This window comes from Boleophthalmus pectinirostris, unplaced genomic scaffold (genome assembly GCF_026225935.1).
Source record: "Boleophthalmus pectinirostris isolate CB_2022bp ecotype Guang Dong unplaced genomic scaffold, ASM2622593v1 HiC_scaffold_188, whole genome shotgun sequence".
NCBI classification, from domain to species: Eukaryota; Metazoa; Chordata; class Actinopteri; order Gobiiformes; family Gobiidae; genus Boleophthalmus; species Boleophthalmus pectinirostris.
In genome coordinates this window covers 12,564-25,000 of record NW_026571138.1, presented here as the reverse complement: position 1 = coordinate 25,000, position 12,437 = coordinate 12,564, and the positions used below count along the sequence as shown (strand labels likewise).

The window sequence follows — 12,437 nt, the reverse complement described above, 5'->3', positions numbered from 1 at the left end:
AAAGTGATCATTCCAGTTTGCTCATTCCACAGTATATTGCACTGTTGTTAGCATTCAGTGCAAAATCTCAACCCTTGACATATGATAAAAATAGAATTAAAATATACTAAAAATCCAACAAGAACTAGAAATGTTAAGGACCCCGTATACATCTCCATTTACAACTAAAGGGGCCCACACCACAATTTGAGAAACACTGATCATGGCAGTGTTGAAATATTGCTCACTTAATTACTGTAATTTACCTGGTGAAGATTCCCAGGCCAAAAAAGTGAAGTGCACCCAGTCCTCTTTTGGACAGGCCGGCTTTGGTTGCTTTTCCATTTGGATTTATAAAAAAGTCATTCATGTCATCCCAGTACCAAGCAAAACTGAAGATCTGAGCAACCAGCAGTCCAGTCAAAATGAAAGCAAGGGTCAGCCCAGCCCATAAATAATGCTCTTGTTGGTAATATGTTAGTGTGAGACAAATGTCCGTCCAAATGTCTGCAGCGTATAGGAACAATCCGGCTATGGTTAGGAACCATCTCAGCTTAGTGTACTCAAAGTCCGAGGTAGACATGGTTGTGTAATATAATCACATGTTTACAGGGAAGCCATGAGAGCTGTGTTGTAGTTCTTGGCTTTTTAAATCCATGTGGATGTCTGTTAAAGAAAGAGAAACAAGGTTAAGACAATGTTGTTCGTATGCAAAATAAAAATGTATTTATAACTAACAATATTTGCAAAGGTAAATCTGATATGCTAAGCTGACCTTTTGCACTACAACCCACTCCCTGTTCAAACCTGTTCAGATAAAACTACAAAAACAATGAATAAATTACCAGAAGTAAAAGATCACAAGAACAGAAATGAAAACCTTAACTTTATCAATATTATTTTCAGCCATTTTCCATTCAAAAATTCTTAGGCAAGTAGATAGAACTGAACTGCTTACATGTTAGTTCTTTCAACTACTACAGTTATCATTTAAAGATTTTTCTCATTGTTCTCGTTGCCATATATACATAAAATAAAGTTATTGTATTATTTACTTACCACAGCTTGGTCTGCAGTAAAGAGCTGGTCCCAACAGCAGCACATTTTCACAGAAATGGTGAGAGACTCCACCTCAGGAAGAACTGAGCAAACTGTAAGACCAGAAATATGTCATTACATAATCATACGTCACGAACTAACTTTTGATTATGGGTGTGTTTACTGCTTACCGGAGACGAGCAAATGTTAAAGGAAGTACTGATCTAGCATACAAACTTATTAACTATGGTTAATTGGTAGGTAAAGGCCTTATTTGTAGTTTATTAAAACCAATAAAGAACAAGGACTAGATAAGAACAAAATAGTTTCACACAAAAATATGTTCAAATGCCATGTTTCCTTCTACTCCGTGCACGTAGGTAGCGCTAGAGTGCCACTGCAGTTGTTTGTCTCCTGTGCGTAAAGGCGTAGCGGCTCCCTCTGTGTGGACCCTCCCATCAGCAGAAGAGTGACACGCCATTCAATCGCCGCTGTTCGCCTCTGATGCTTGTTGGAAGCAGAGGGTATATACAACGTTCTCTCAAAAAGAGATAAAAACTGTTTTTTTACAGGAAGCGACTTCATATACAAGAAAAGAAGCCAAAGTTGCACCAAATTTGTCCGAGATGGGGATCCGAAAAAAGACCACGAACAAGAATCCGCCGGTGATGAGCCACGAGTTTGTGATCCAAAACCATGCAGATATCGTCTCCTGTGTTGCGATGGTCTTCCTCCTTGGGCTGATGTTTGAGGTAAGTCCCGTTCACATGTTGACTCATTTTTATTGGGATCCAGTCCACTCAAGAGTCCGCACGCGAATGTTTCCAACCGCTTCTTCTGGAAACTGACATGGCTGTCTGATCTTTTCTTTACTCTACTTCCTCTCGGGAGCCAAAGTTTTTGTAGGTATTGAAACTGGTTTTGTTGTTATTGTTTTACGTGCACACCGAAAGAATTTGAAGTTGTTATTGGCTTTAATGCAACATGATGGATCAAGACTAGTCAGACTTTCTTTACGCACAGATGTGTTACGTGGCAATCACACAACGAGCGAGCTAGAGGACTGTCATCACTAAAGCAAAACCGAAACTAGCTTCTGACTTGAGGGCTTAATGTTAAAAACCCATACAGCATCTACTCAGTCGAGCTCTGTCGATTTTAACAAAACCACTTTAAACAACATTTCTTTACTACTTTCTCTCAGGGTTACTCCTGTTCTTAGTGTTTCCTCGTCAATGCAAAGGGGCGCTATAACCATTAAGCTAAACTAAAAGACTGTTACTTCCGTTTTCAACTCTTCAAAATAAAATTATTATTGTGCGTTAGAAATTTTTGCTCTACGTTTAGCACTGTCCACCAGTAGTGGACTGATGTACTTTGTTTATAGTTTTACTAATGCAAAATGTATATATTCCTGAACAAGTGACAACTCTGCATTTTAATGTAAAATATGACTGAATTTAGAGTATGGATGATAAGAGCTGATCATTTACATTTTAAAGTAGACAACATTGATAATGAAATTAAAGCAACAGTCTATTTGTGCAAACTAACTCCTATTATACAACAGACTATTGTGCACATGATTACGAACACTTAAACCTCTGTTTAATGTGTAAAGAAAGTGTTGTTTTTTTTTGTTTTTTGTTTTTTTGATCAACTTGTTTGTTGTGATGTTATTTGAAAACCTGTTTTCATATAAATGTTTAAATTAAATTAAAGGAGTGGTTGTTAAAATCTTCTCTTGGTTTGCAGATAACCTCAAAGTTTGCGGTGTGCTTCATAACCATCCAGCACAATGTCACAATAACAACAAATGGTAAGTAAAATGTTAAAAATGTTGTTTAAACAAATCTGTAGTCTTTTTGTTCTCTTGTAATTATAGAGTATTACTGCTTTTGCAAAACCAATCTTGGAGCTCCTTTTTGTTCTGTAGCTAAAAATAGTTTCCCTGACTTAAGTTCACTTGTGACTGGTTGTGGATGATGCAGGCCAGGTTATCGGCTTCATTACTTTTGACTTGCTATGCGTAAGTGCAAGCCCAGTGCTTGTGGTTTGCAAAATGCTGACAGATGGTGTAATACTTATCTGATATCTTACCATGTCCCTACCTTTCCTGTTACTTATTTACAGAATGTTTAAACGACAAATAATGCAGTGCCTTTTGTAACTTTGTATTTTTTGTTTTACATAATTTTATAGAAGTAGGTGTGAAAAGTTGAGTTTGTACTTGTTGGTCCATGCAAATTTTGGATACATAATTTACATTTGATATCTGACATGCTTTTGTCAAGCAATTAAAACAAACGGAAGGGTCACACAGAACGGTCTTTTGTCATAAGTAAATTACATTCTTGCAGAGTTTTCATTTGCTCCACTTTAAAAAATACTAAAGATTTTTACACTTTCTCTTTACAGAAGGCCCAGAGCAGACGACTATTAACCATTTTCAACATGGTGTGAAAGATTTGGCCACAATTTTCTTCTACATGCTGGTGGCTATCATCATGCACGCAATCATCCAGGAATATGTGTTGGATGTGAGTAATGTAACCACATTTAAATGGATGGGTGCTCACTCAACAAAATAACAAAACTTATAAAACTTACAACAAAAAAATATTTCATTGTGACTTGTGTATTGTTTTAAATTTGTAGAAAATTAACAAGAAGAAGCATTTCTCCAAAACAAAGCACAGCAAGTTCAATGAGTCTGGACAGCTCAGTGCCTTCTATCTGTTTTCGTTCAGCTGGGGAGCTAGCATCCTTGTATCTGTAAGTGTAACAAAAAAGCCTTTCATTATAACAGTCTGGCCAACCCCAAAGGCTGATTTAAATCACTGAACTGCTTCTCTGTCCTTAGGAAAACTTTTTATCTAACCCCGTCACCCTCTGGGAAGATTATCCCCACATTTTGATGCCGTAAGTGCACTCGCTTCTTTACTGTACTTCATGCATTTGCAGAAAGTCTTAGACAGGCTTTGCTTTGTTTGATTGTAGATGTGTAACCAATTTTTATGTTTTGTGTCAACCCTCCATTCAGATTTCAAATGAAGTTCTTCTACATTTGTCAGCTGGGCTACTGGTTACATGCTCTTCCTGAACTCTACTTTCAGAAAACAAAGAAAGTGAGTTATTTTGGAAAAATTAACAGGCCCTTTTATATTTTCTTGGGCCATTTCCTGATTATCTTCCTTGTTTATGCCATACTGTTTCAAAAGTTTTCTCCTTTTGTTCCAAGCCACACTTTTGTAAATATTTTGACCTGCTATTCGGTCTGCCTATGTTCTAGGAGGATATTCCACGTCAGCTTGTGTACATCCTTCTTTACCTGGTCCACATTGCAGGCGCCTACATTTTGAAGTAAGATTTTCTTTTCTAGACGCCTTTATTTAATGATTGCAACATTTTGGTTTCCTGAGTTCAGAATTATGCAATGAGTAATGGTAGTTTGAACATGAAAGTCTTGTAGTTGCAAAATTTGACTGTTTCTGTCTATAGCTTGAATCGCCTGGGCCTGGTTTTGCTGGTCTTGCACTACTTTGTTGAGCTGCTTTTCCATGTTTCTCGCCTGATCTACTTCAGTAATGAGAATCGACAAATGGGGTAAGTATTTAATGTACAAAATAAAGCATAGATTGAATGGACTGCAATGTAAAAATCATCTTGTGCACTTTAGGTTCACCTTGTGGGCGGTCTTGTTTGTCCTTGGGCGACTACTCACTCTGTCCTTGTCTGTCCTCACGGTTGGATTTGGCCTCGCCAATGCTGAGAACCAAGGCTTCGACTGGGCTGCAGGAAACTTTAATATACTCTTTGTTAGGTGAGTAAGTGAGTAGTGTGCTAGAACTTTACATTAAGTTTGGCACATATAACCCACTATAAGGACATATACTTTACCCTATTGTCTGTAATATTTGCCTACCTACATTTTAGAGCAAACTTAAGTTAATTTATTGCAGTGTATAGAAAATGTGCACATCTTTGTTAATAGAACTGTAAACTGTCTAAAAAGGGGAAATGCAGATGCTAATTCTAGTCACATGTGAAAACTGATGAAGCGTTTAGTTTTGTGAAACTAACTGTGGTCATATATTTGGATTGCAACAGTACATTTTTATACATTGTCTTCATAGTCTGGAGTAAACGTTTCTATGTTGTTTTTGTTTGTATAGGATCACTGTGCTCGCTGCCATCTGCCTCACCCAAGCCTTTATGATGTTGAAATTTATCAAATTCCAATTGCGCCGGTGGAGAGAGCACGCTGAAGCCCAGAGTCTCAAGAAGAAGCAGGTTATCAACAAGGGAAAATCAAAGAAAGACAAAGGTAAAACTAGGTGCTTTAGGTATATGGCAATAGGGTAGTACACAAATATATAATGTATTAAAAATTGTTTTGTTTTCAGCTAATGGAGTAAATGGAGTTCATGCTCATGATTCACCAAGAGCAAGGAAAGAGAAATCGTCATAAGAAAGCCATTTATAAACAGTTGCTTAAATTCCCCATGCTCTGCCCGGACCTACCAACAGATCCACTCTGCTGGGGGTATGCCTCTTCAGCTCCCTCATCCTCTCCACTGGACATGAACATCCACTTAGTTTTGGCTGGTTGGAAGCTGTCCAACACGCCTTGGTTCAATATGCATTGTGCTGCTGTGCCATTTTGGAAAAAGACCGCCAATTAAACTGAATTCTAAAGTGCCTATTGATAAAGACATTTACTGTGGCATTGAAATTTTAAGACCATCAGGTCACTTTGTGCTGCTCCAAAAATACAGTCCATTCCAGTTTGTTTTGTTTGTTTGTTTGCCATCACCCTGCCTCTCACTGCCTTTTGATTTATTATGTCTTGCAATTTTTTTTTTTTCTTCTCATTATTCCATTTTTAGGTTTCATTATAGGATGAGTATTTTTTCATCACACCTAAGTGGTTTGTCCAGACCACTCACAGGAGGTCTTAATATTTGGCAATGGAACATATTGCCACGAATGCATTGAAGATGCTGAATTGTTTGCAGCTGTAAAATTATTGTCTGGTGTATTTGATTTCATTTGTGACAAACATTCCTATTTGAATGTAATTTTCATCATTTCCTTTGCTGTTGTAGATTTCATGAGACTTAGCCTTGATGTAAAAACAATGTCTGGAAATAAGAATATTTTCGTACTACCACAGACTGCCAAACAAGGAATGCCCTGATTGGTTGTTAATTTATGCCTACAATATGCCATGAAATTATTCCACTTTTATAAGCTGTACTAGTCCGTATTGTACAGTCAGATCCTATAAAGACACACTGCCATTAGCAGTGTACCAATAGCCTATATTTTCTGGAGGATTTACCTGTCATGATAAATAATAAAATGTTTTATTGAAGCCTCTGCATTGAGTGGCATTTTTGTTAGGTGTGAACAGAAAATTGCCGAACTTATCAGACAACAGATATGACCAAGTAACAAGCACTTTCAACAAAGATGTTATGCTAAGGACAACTAGCACTAGTTATCCTGTTTTAGTTTTTATGAGAAAAGACAAAAAAAACTTATGTTAAACCCAGCAAACTTCAAGCTTGTTTGTTTTATAAGTTGATACAGTTAAACTCTTGGTGGCACTATTGCACAGATTTTCAGTGAGAGAAACGCCTGCTGTTTGATTCATGGACAGTTGACCAGGCATTAAACTAAGGTGGATAAATAAGTAGGGCAGTGTATGTTGGATATTAAATAAGCGAAAAAAGAAAATCCCCTTGGGCAACTCAAGTAGGCTATTGTAGTCTATGTAACATAGAGTAGCGTACGTTAGACCGAGACGCCTATAGCCAGTCAATATGTATATTTTAAAACAATTGTGTTTGTGTATATATAAGGCAAATTAATATAATACAACAAACAAAATATGATTGATACAGTATATTCACTATTTAGTAAAAGTAATAAGTGATCGTGGTTTTCATTATTATATATTGTAAAATAACGTAAGGCTCTGTGGATTATTTTAATTTTAGTAAAGTTAGTGCTATATGGGGATAGCCTAAAGCCTATGTGACAGTTTCACACAGCTGATCATCTGGTGGTGGCTGTTGTGACATTAGATATTCCTGTGACATAATTAAAATGTTCGTAGTCATCAAAATACTGCTCCAGGAGGTAGTGTGGTCCTAAAAGGTAAGTCCCCGGTTGTTGGGCTGGCACAGTCGGACGGAGGTGATACCGTGAGCCCCGTGATGTGGTCCGCTGTGGGGGAGGATAGCAGCTACCACCAGATAAACACTCAGCATTGGTTTGCAGAGCAGGAGTAACATGGCGGCACAGTTAGCCAGCAGAAATGTTGTTTCACTACCGCGAAGGTCAGATCACTTTCTTTTAAACGGGATTTAACCGCGGAGACAGACGCCAAAGTATTACAATGTGAGTAGCTACACACGCCGATGCTCTTTCTCCACACGGCACTTGATGTTTTGGTTGTAAAATCTATGCTTCAGTGCGATGTCTTCAATCTCGGTTGTGTGTCTGTCTGGCACAGGCTCTTGCTTCAGTGTTAGCTTATTAGCAAGCGTTAGCTTCTTGGCTAAGCTCTCTACCCGTGTCAATAGTGTTTTCTGCAGCCAACTTACATTACAGGGCTAAGACAGCGATCTTATGGGGAAAATGTTGTTATGTGCTTAAGCCCCTGACAGTAAAGGCACGCGTGGACATGTGTGCGTCAGGTGAAAAGTAAATGAGTGCGTGCACAATACTTTCATATGTCATTGTTTTTTGTGCTGAGTGAGCGAGTGACCGTGCAGACGACACCGGGCGAAGTTCGTCAGCAGCAGGAGAGTTAGCATGCTAACTGTGGCTGCAGGCTCGACTGTGAGAAAATGTGAGAGCCCGAGCGGCATCCACACTTTAACATAAGTACTTTTAGCAGAGCACTTCTCGAACTTGGTTGTATTAGACATATTACATTGCCTGTTTTGGTGGTGAAGTGGCCCGAGTCTCATTTCAGCTTCATGATTGTTTTTACCACTAATTAGCTTTGTACACAACAACTCTGTGAGCATAGTGTTTGATAGAACCGCCCCAGAAATCACACCAAAAAGTTGTGTTATCTGATGTTGTTGTTATTAAAATGTCCTGTTTTGGCTTCAGATCAGAACTTCAGCTGCGCATTGAAGTTGTAATAAATCCGCTATAGCCTGGCGCACTGGCTATAGCATTCTCGGCTGACCGTGGAAGTGTAGGTTGCACTTTGTTGTTGTGTGAGCCATCGTGCTCAGTAATGTACAGGCCGACAGCTTGTGCCATTTCGATGAGTGTCAGCGCTCCCTTGTCAAATGCAGGAACTCGTCTTGTGGAACCAGTTGAGCAGTTTCTGTAGCACGAATATGCCCACCTTATGGTGCACACTACGCGTGTCACTACACTACTCAGGACAGCACTATTAGAGCTTACATGCCAGGAAGTGATGCTTTCCGGTCAGGTACGTTTGATGGCATAATATTTATTGATTATTTTTTTCTCAAAATCTAATGGCATTTTTACTGATGTCTTTTGTACTTACATTGTTTCCATAACATCACAAAACACGCAGTACTTTCACAGCCTAATTCCAAGCTGCACTGCGTTTGAAATCCAGAAATAAAACCATTTCTAATTTAATTATGGATAATTTGTAAGTGGGACCTGAGCATTTATTAAGAGTACAGTTGGCTGTTATGACTTAATGCTTACTGATGTTGCATTCGCCAGGAATGAGTGTGTTGGTATTGTCACAGTTAAGGAATTCATATGAGCTGGTATGTGTTTATTTAAGTGTAATAGAGGGGAGCTTTTCTCACGCTGCCTCTGCTCACTTCATGTTTAGGCAGTTACCTACATGAACTGCTCCTACAATTTAAAACTATATGCAAAACGTATGAGTTTATTGCTGAACTCAGGAACACTCTTAGTGCCTCTCTATGCTTAATGCTGTTGCTCTCATTGTAATGATTAGAAAGTCTTAGTAAGTCTGTCTAAGGCCTCCGTTTTTAAATACTTTGTAATTTTATCAAAATCAGTGGCTTGACTGTGCACTTGGAACTAAAGCCTTCTTGTTGTAATCACCGAACTTTGCCCGTTGCGTCACTTTAGCAATTCAATATTTTGACCCTTGTTCTGCTGGATACTAGCAGTTTATATTTTTCTCCTTTTTTCATCTTTTTAAAAGTTTTCCTGTTTGTACATGACCATATGTAACATCAATCAGGAGTATTGTCAATTTTTAAATCACTTTTTTTCTTTGTTCCATGTTGAAAAGTGAGTTAAATGAGCATAACTGGGGTCTATGTGGTGGGCCAATCATACCAGTGTGCTTTGATGTGGGGTGTTGCTGCAAATCTTTCATAATAACTTTGAAACCTAAAAATGTATTTTCAAAACAGAACTAGTATTCACATTCACAGAGATACTAATGTTATTACTTTTTTTTCCTCTTGACACTTTTGTCTACTGATATGTCTCTCATGTCTCTACATCTTCCTTTTTATTAATGACATTACCTTGATTCATTTGAAGTGAGCTTGAAAATGACACGCTTGTCCTTGATTTTTTCATTTAGCTTCTCTTTTGTAAATGTAAACTTGAACCAGCTGCTCCACTGAAGCTAATATTGCATTCAGTTGTACAATGTATTTATTTTCCATTAGTGCCGTGCTTAAACTTATAGCTGTACTGTAGCCTAACTGTAGCTTTCTTTAATAGAAAAAAGCATAAATTGCATCTTCTGTACTTGTAGTGGGGTCAAAATACAGTTTTCCTGTGACAAAACCAAATACATTAAGGTTGGCCACTAACACAGTTATCCAAAATCGCAACAAGTCATGTAAATGAATGCAGCCACTGTAATCAAATTGAACAAGCATCTATAAAATGGAAAGTGTGCCTCTATGATTTCTTTAGCAAAAGCTGTACATATTTTTACCTTTTATGCAGACTGGGTGATGATTATTGTATTCTTAAGTCATTGTCTTTAGATGTGTAGATGTGTAGATGATATTAATGATCCATGTCATGCTTTGACAGTGACAGCGGTCAGACAAACAGCAGGCAGCCTGTGGACTCTTCACATGTGAACACACAACAAACGCCTCACATTGCTGTTATCTGCTCATCACATACTCCTATACGGTCCGCCTTGTATATTCTTCCTGTCACCACACTCACCCTCCCCCCCACTACATACAATATGCGTGTGTGGTGCCTCGTTTCGCTGGGCATCTCACCCTGGCCATGTCTGCGTTCACGTCACCATGGAAACAGTGGTTGTGACAGGTCCTGGGTGGGCGTGAGGGATGAGCTCAGAGTAATGGGCAGGTTTCTTACATACAGTAGAGGGGTGGATGCCTGATCACGCCGCTCCGTTGGAAAGCTGAGGAGGGCTCTGACATGGAAGAGGTGGAGTGTGCGCGTTTAACTCTGGTCTGTGCGTTGCTCCGAGGCACATCATCATTGTGTCGCAGCAGCTGACCTCAAATCAGCCATCCTGCTTCATCCTGCTAACTGTGTCAGAGTCCTGTTGTGTGCAGGGCCAGTGTTTGTTGAACAAGAGCCGGTTTCACTCACTCACCAGTCAAGAAGAGCCTGTCATGTCCAAACAATAACCAGAGCCAGAGTTCAGTTACTGTTAACCTCAATGGCATCTTATATCTAATGGCATTATATCTAATTCACTGCTTCAAAGTCTCGAAATGGACTTTGTTTGTCTTGAAATGAGAATGTTCTGGTAATTTACAGTGGTACAATAGACATGATGTACAATAATGCAACACAGTGTTTTCTTTAAATTTACAAACTGCAGTTCTAGTTCTCCCAATGGTCTTCTTGGAATAGCTTTTACTTGTGAGGTTTGGTGATCTCTTCAATATTTATTATTTTATTTAATATTTATTTTTAACAGTGTAAATTTGCTCATTCTCTCTTTTTTTTATTCCACGTTTGTATGAATTGTATTTTGATATGTTGTATAATGCAGTTTTTGTTGTCATAGAGGCAGCAGGTTGAGGTGGTCTTTGTGCTGGTGGAGGTCTCATTGCTCCTTGTATGTAGGTCAGCCACAGCAAAGTGCATATTGATCCAGAGAGCCAAATGATATTGTGGTGTCTGCTGCTCAATGCTAAGAAGGTGCCCTCCTCCAATTTGGCCTGAACAGAGGAGGACAGCTCACATGACTGTCAGTGTGACAATGCTTTTGCAGCTGTTACAAGCACAGTGTTGCTTATCTGTACAATATTGTAGCTCTAATACTTGTTACTATTTTAAACGCTCTGCTCCTTTAGATGTATCACTGGCAAGTTTCTGTTGCTGCTTTTGCTAAGTACTAAAATCTAATGGCTAAATGTGTTGATGTAAATGGTATAATACTTGATGCATTTTTTTTTCTAGAACAGTTAATATCTGTGAGGGCTCAGATCACTTTCCTCTTTGCCACAATGCGTTTGTTGCGCTGGGTGTTAGCGAGGGTGCTAGCATGTGGTTGGCACCCTTCCACTGCACAGGGTGGAATCCTTGGCATGGGAGGAGGGAGAGAGCGAGGACTGGCCTGAGTAAGCTGCCTGCTGGAGTGGAGTGGGTGGTCCACAAACATGGCGCTGTGAAAATGAGGTATACAGAGGTGTCCCGGAAAGGAGGTTTAAGTGTTGTGTGCTGAACAGGAGGCGGAGCTGGCTGCAGTGTCATGTACAGAGCATTTCCCACTCTGCTGTCATAAAGCCAGAGGAATGTGAGGCTTCACTTTGTGCCTTTTCATGCTGTGCACATTGTGAGGGTCAAACTCTGACCAGCAGGATCCCTCTCTCTCCTCCCTCTGCTCTGCTGAGTCAGCACTGTTCTCTTACTGACCTATAATACGCTTTTTGCCTGCTTTATCTTACTTTACCGCTTCAGCAATACACAGAATCTCCTCATGCGACCTGTGTAGTCCAGACATAACAGTTTATAGTTCATTCTGTATTTGATCATTTCTAAGACACAGACTGCTGCAGTGTTTGTTTGATATTTGAAATCTAAGATGTTGTTTGTCTATTAACACTGCTCCCACTTTTATTTTATCAACAGTTATCAACACGTATGTCCAAAATGATTGTTCCCTTTTGTTATGCAACAAACAGTAGACTTTCAGGTCTGAGGTGTCTTTAGTAATATTGAATAACATGTTTTGTATTTGAATAAAATTATCTTGCTTATATAAGTTTGGTGATGCCTTGCTGCACTGTGTTGGCACCATGCCACTCATGTAATCTCAGCCTGTTTCTCAAGGCACCACACACCTGATGCACAGCGTCATGTTTGTGTTACCTCACATGGCCCATTGCCAGCGGACTGGTTTAACTGGTGGCACTGACTTTCCAAGTGTAAGTACTTCGTACATTGCATAATTATTAAGAAAAAGATCAAACCATTTT

General features: G+C 39.1%; 1 protein-coding gene and 1 long non-coding RNA gene across 2 annotated transcripts; one reads left to right on the top strand and one right to left on the bottom strand.

Annotated features, from left to right (window-relative positions):
- Nucleotides 1-69: 69 nt before the first annotated feature.
- On the bottom strand, nt 70-1,348 carry LOC129409132 (uncharacterized). Its single transcript, XR_008632263.1, has 3 exons — nt 1,209-1,348; nt 1,039-1,130; nt 70-645 (listed from the first exon to the last, which is right to left on the bottom strand). It is a non-coding gene; the product is annotated as an uncharacterized LOC129409132 (long non-coding RNA).
- A 144-nt stretch (nt 1,349-1,492) lies between these two features.
- Nucleotides 1,493-6,394, top strand: tram1 (translocation associated membrane protein 1). The gene is made up of 11 exons (XM_020925586.2): nt 1,493-1,769; nt 2,773-2,836; nt 3,436-3,557; nt 3,676-3,792; nt 3,881-3,939; nt 4,061-4,145; nt 4,310-4,380; nt 4,519-4,623; nt 4,697-4,840; nt 5,193-5,344; nt 5,424-6,394. Exons 1-11 carry the CDS (start codon nt 1,644-1,646, stop codon nt 5,486-5,488), a joined length of 1,110 nt encoding a protein of 369 aa, XP_020781245.1. The 5' UTR covers nt 1,493-1,643; the 3' UTR covers nt 5,489-6,394.
- The last annotated feature ends 6,043 nt before the right edge of the window (nt 6,395-12,437 follow it).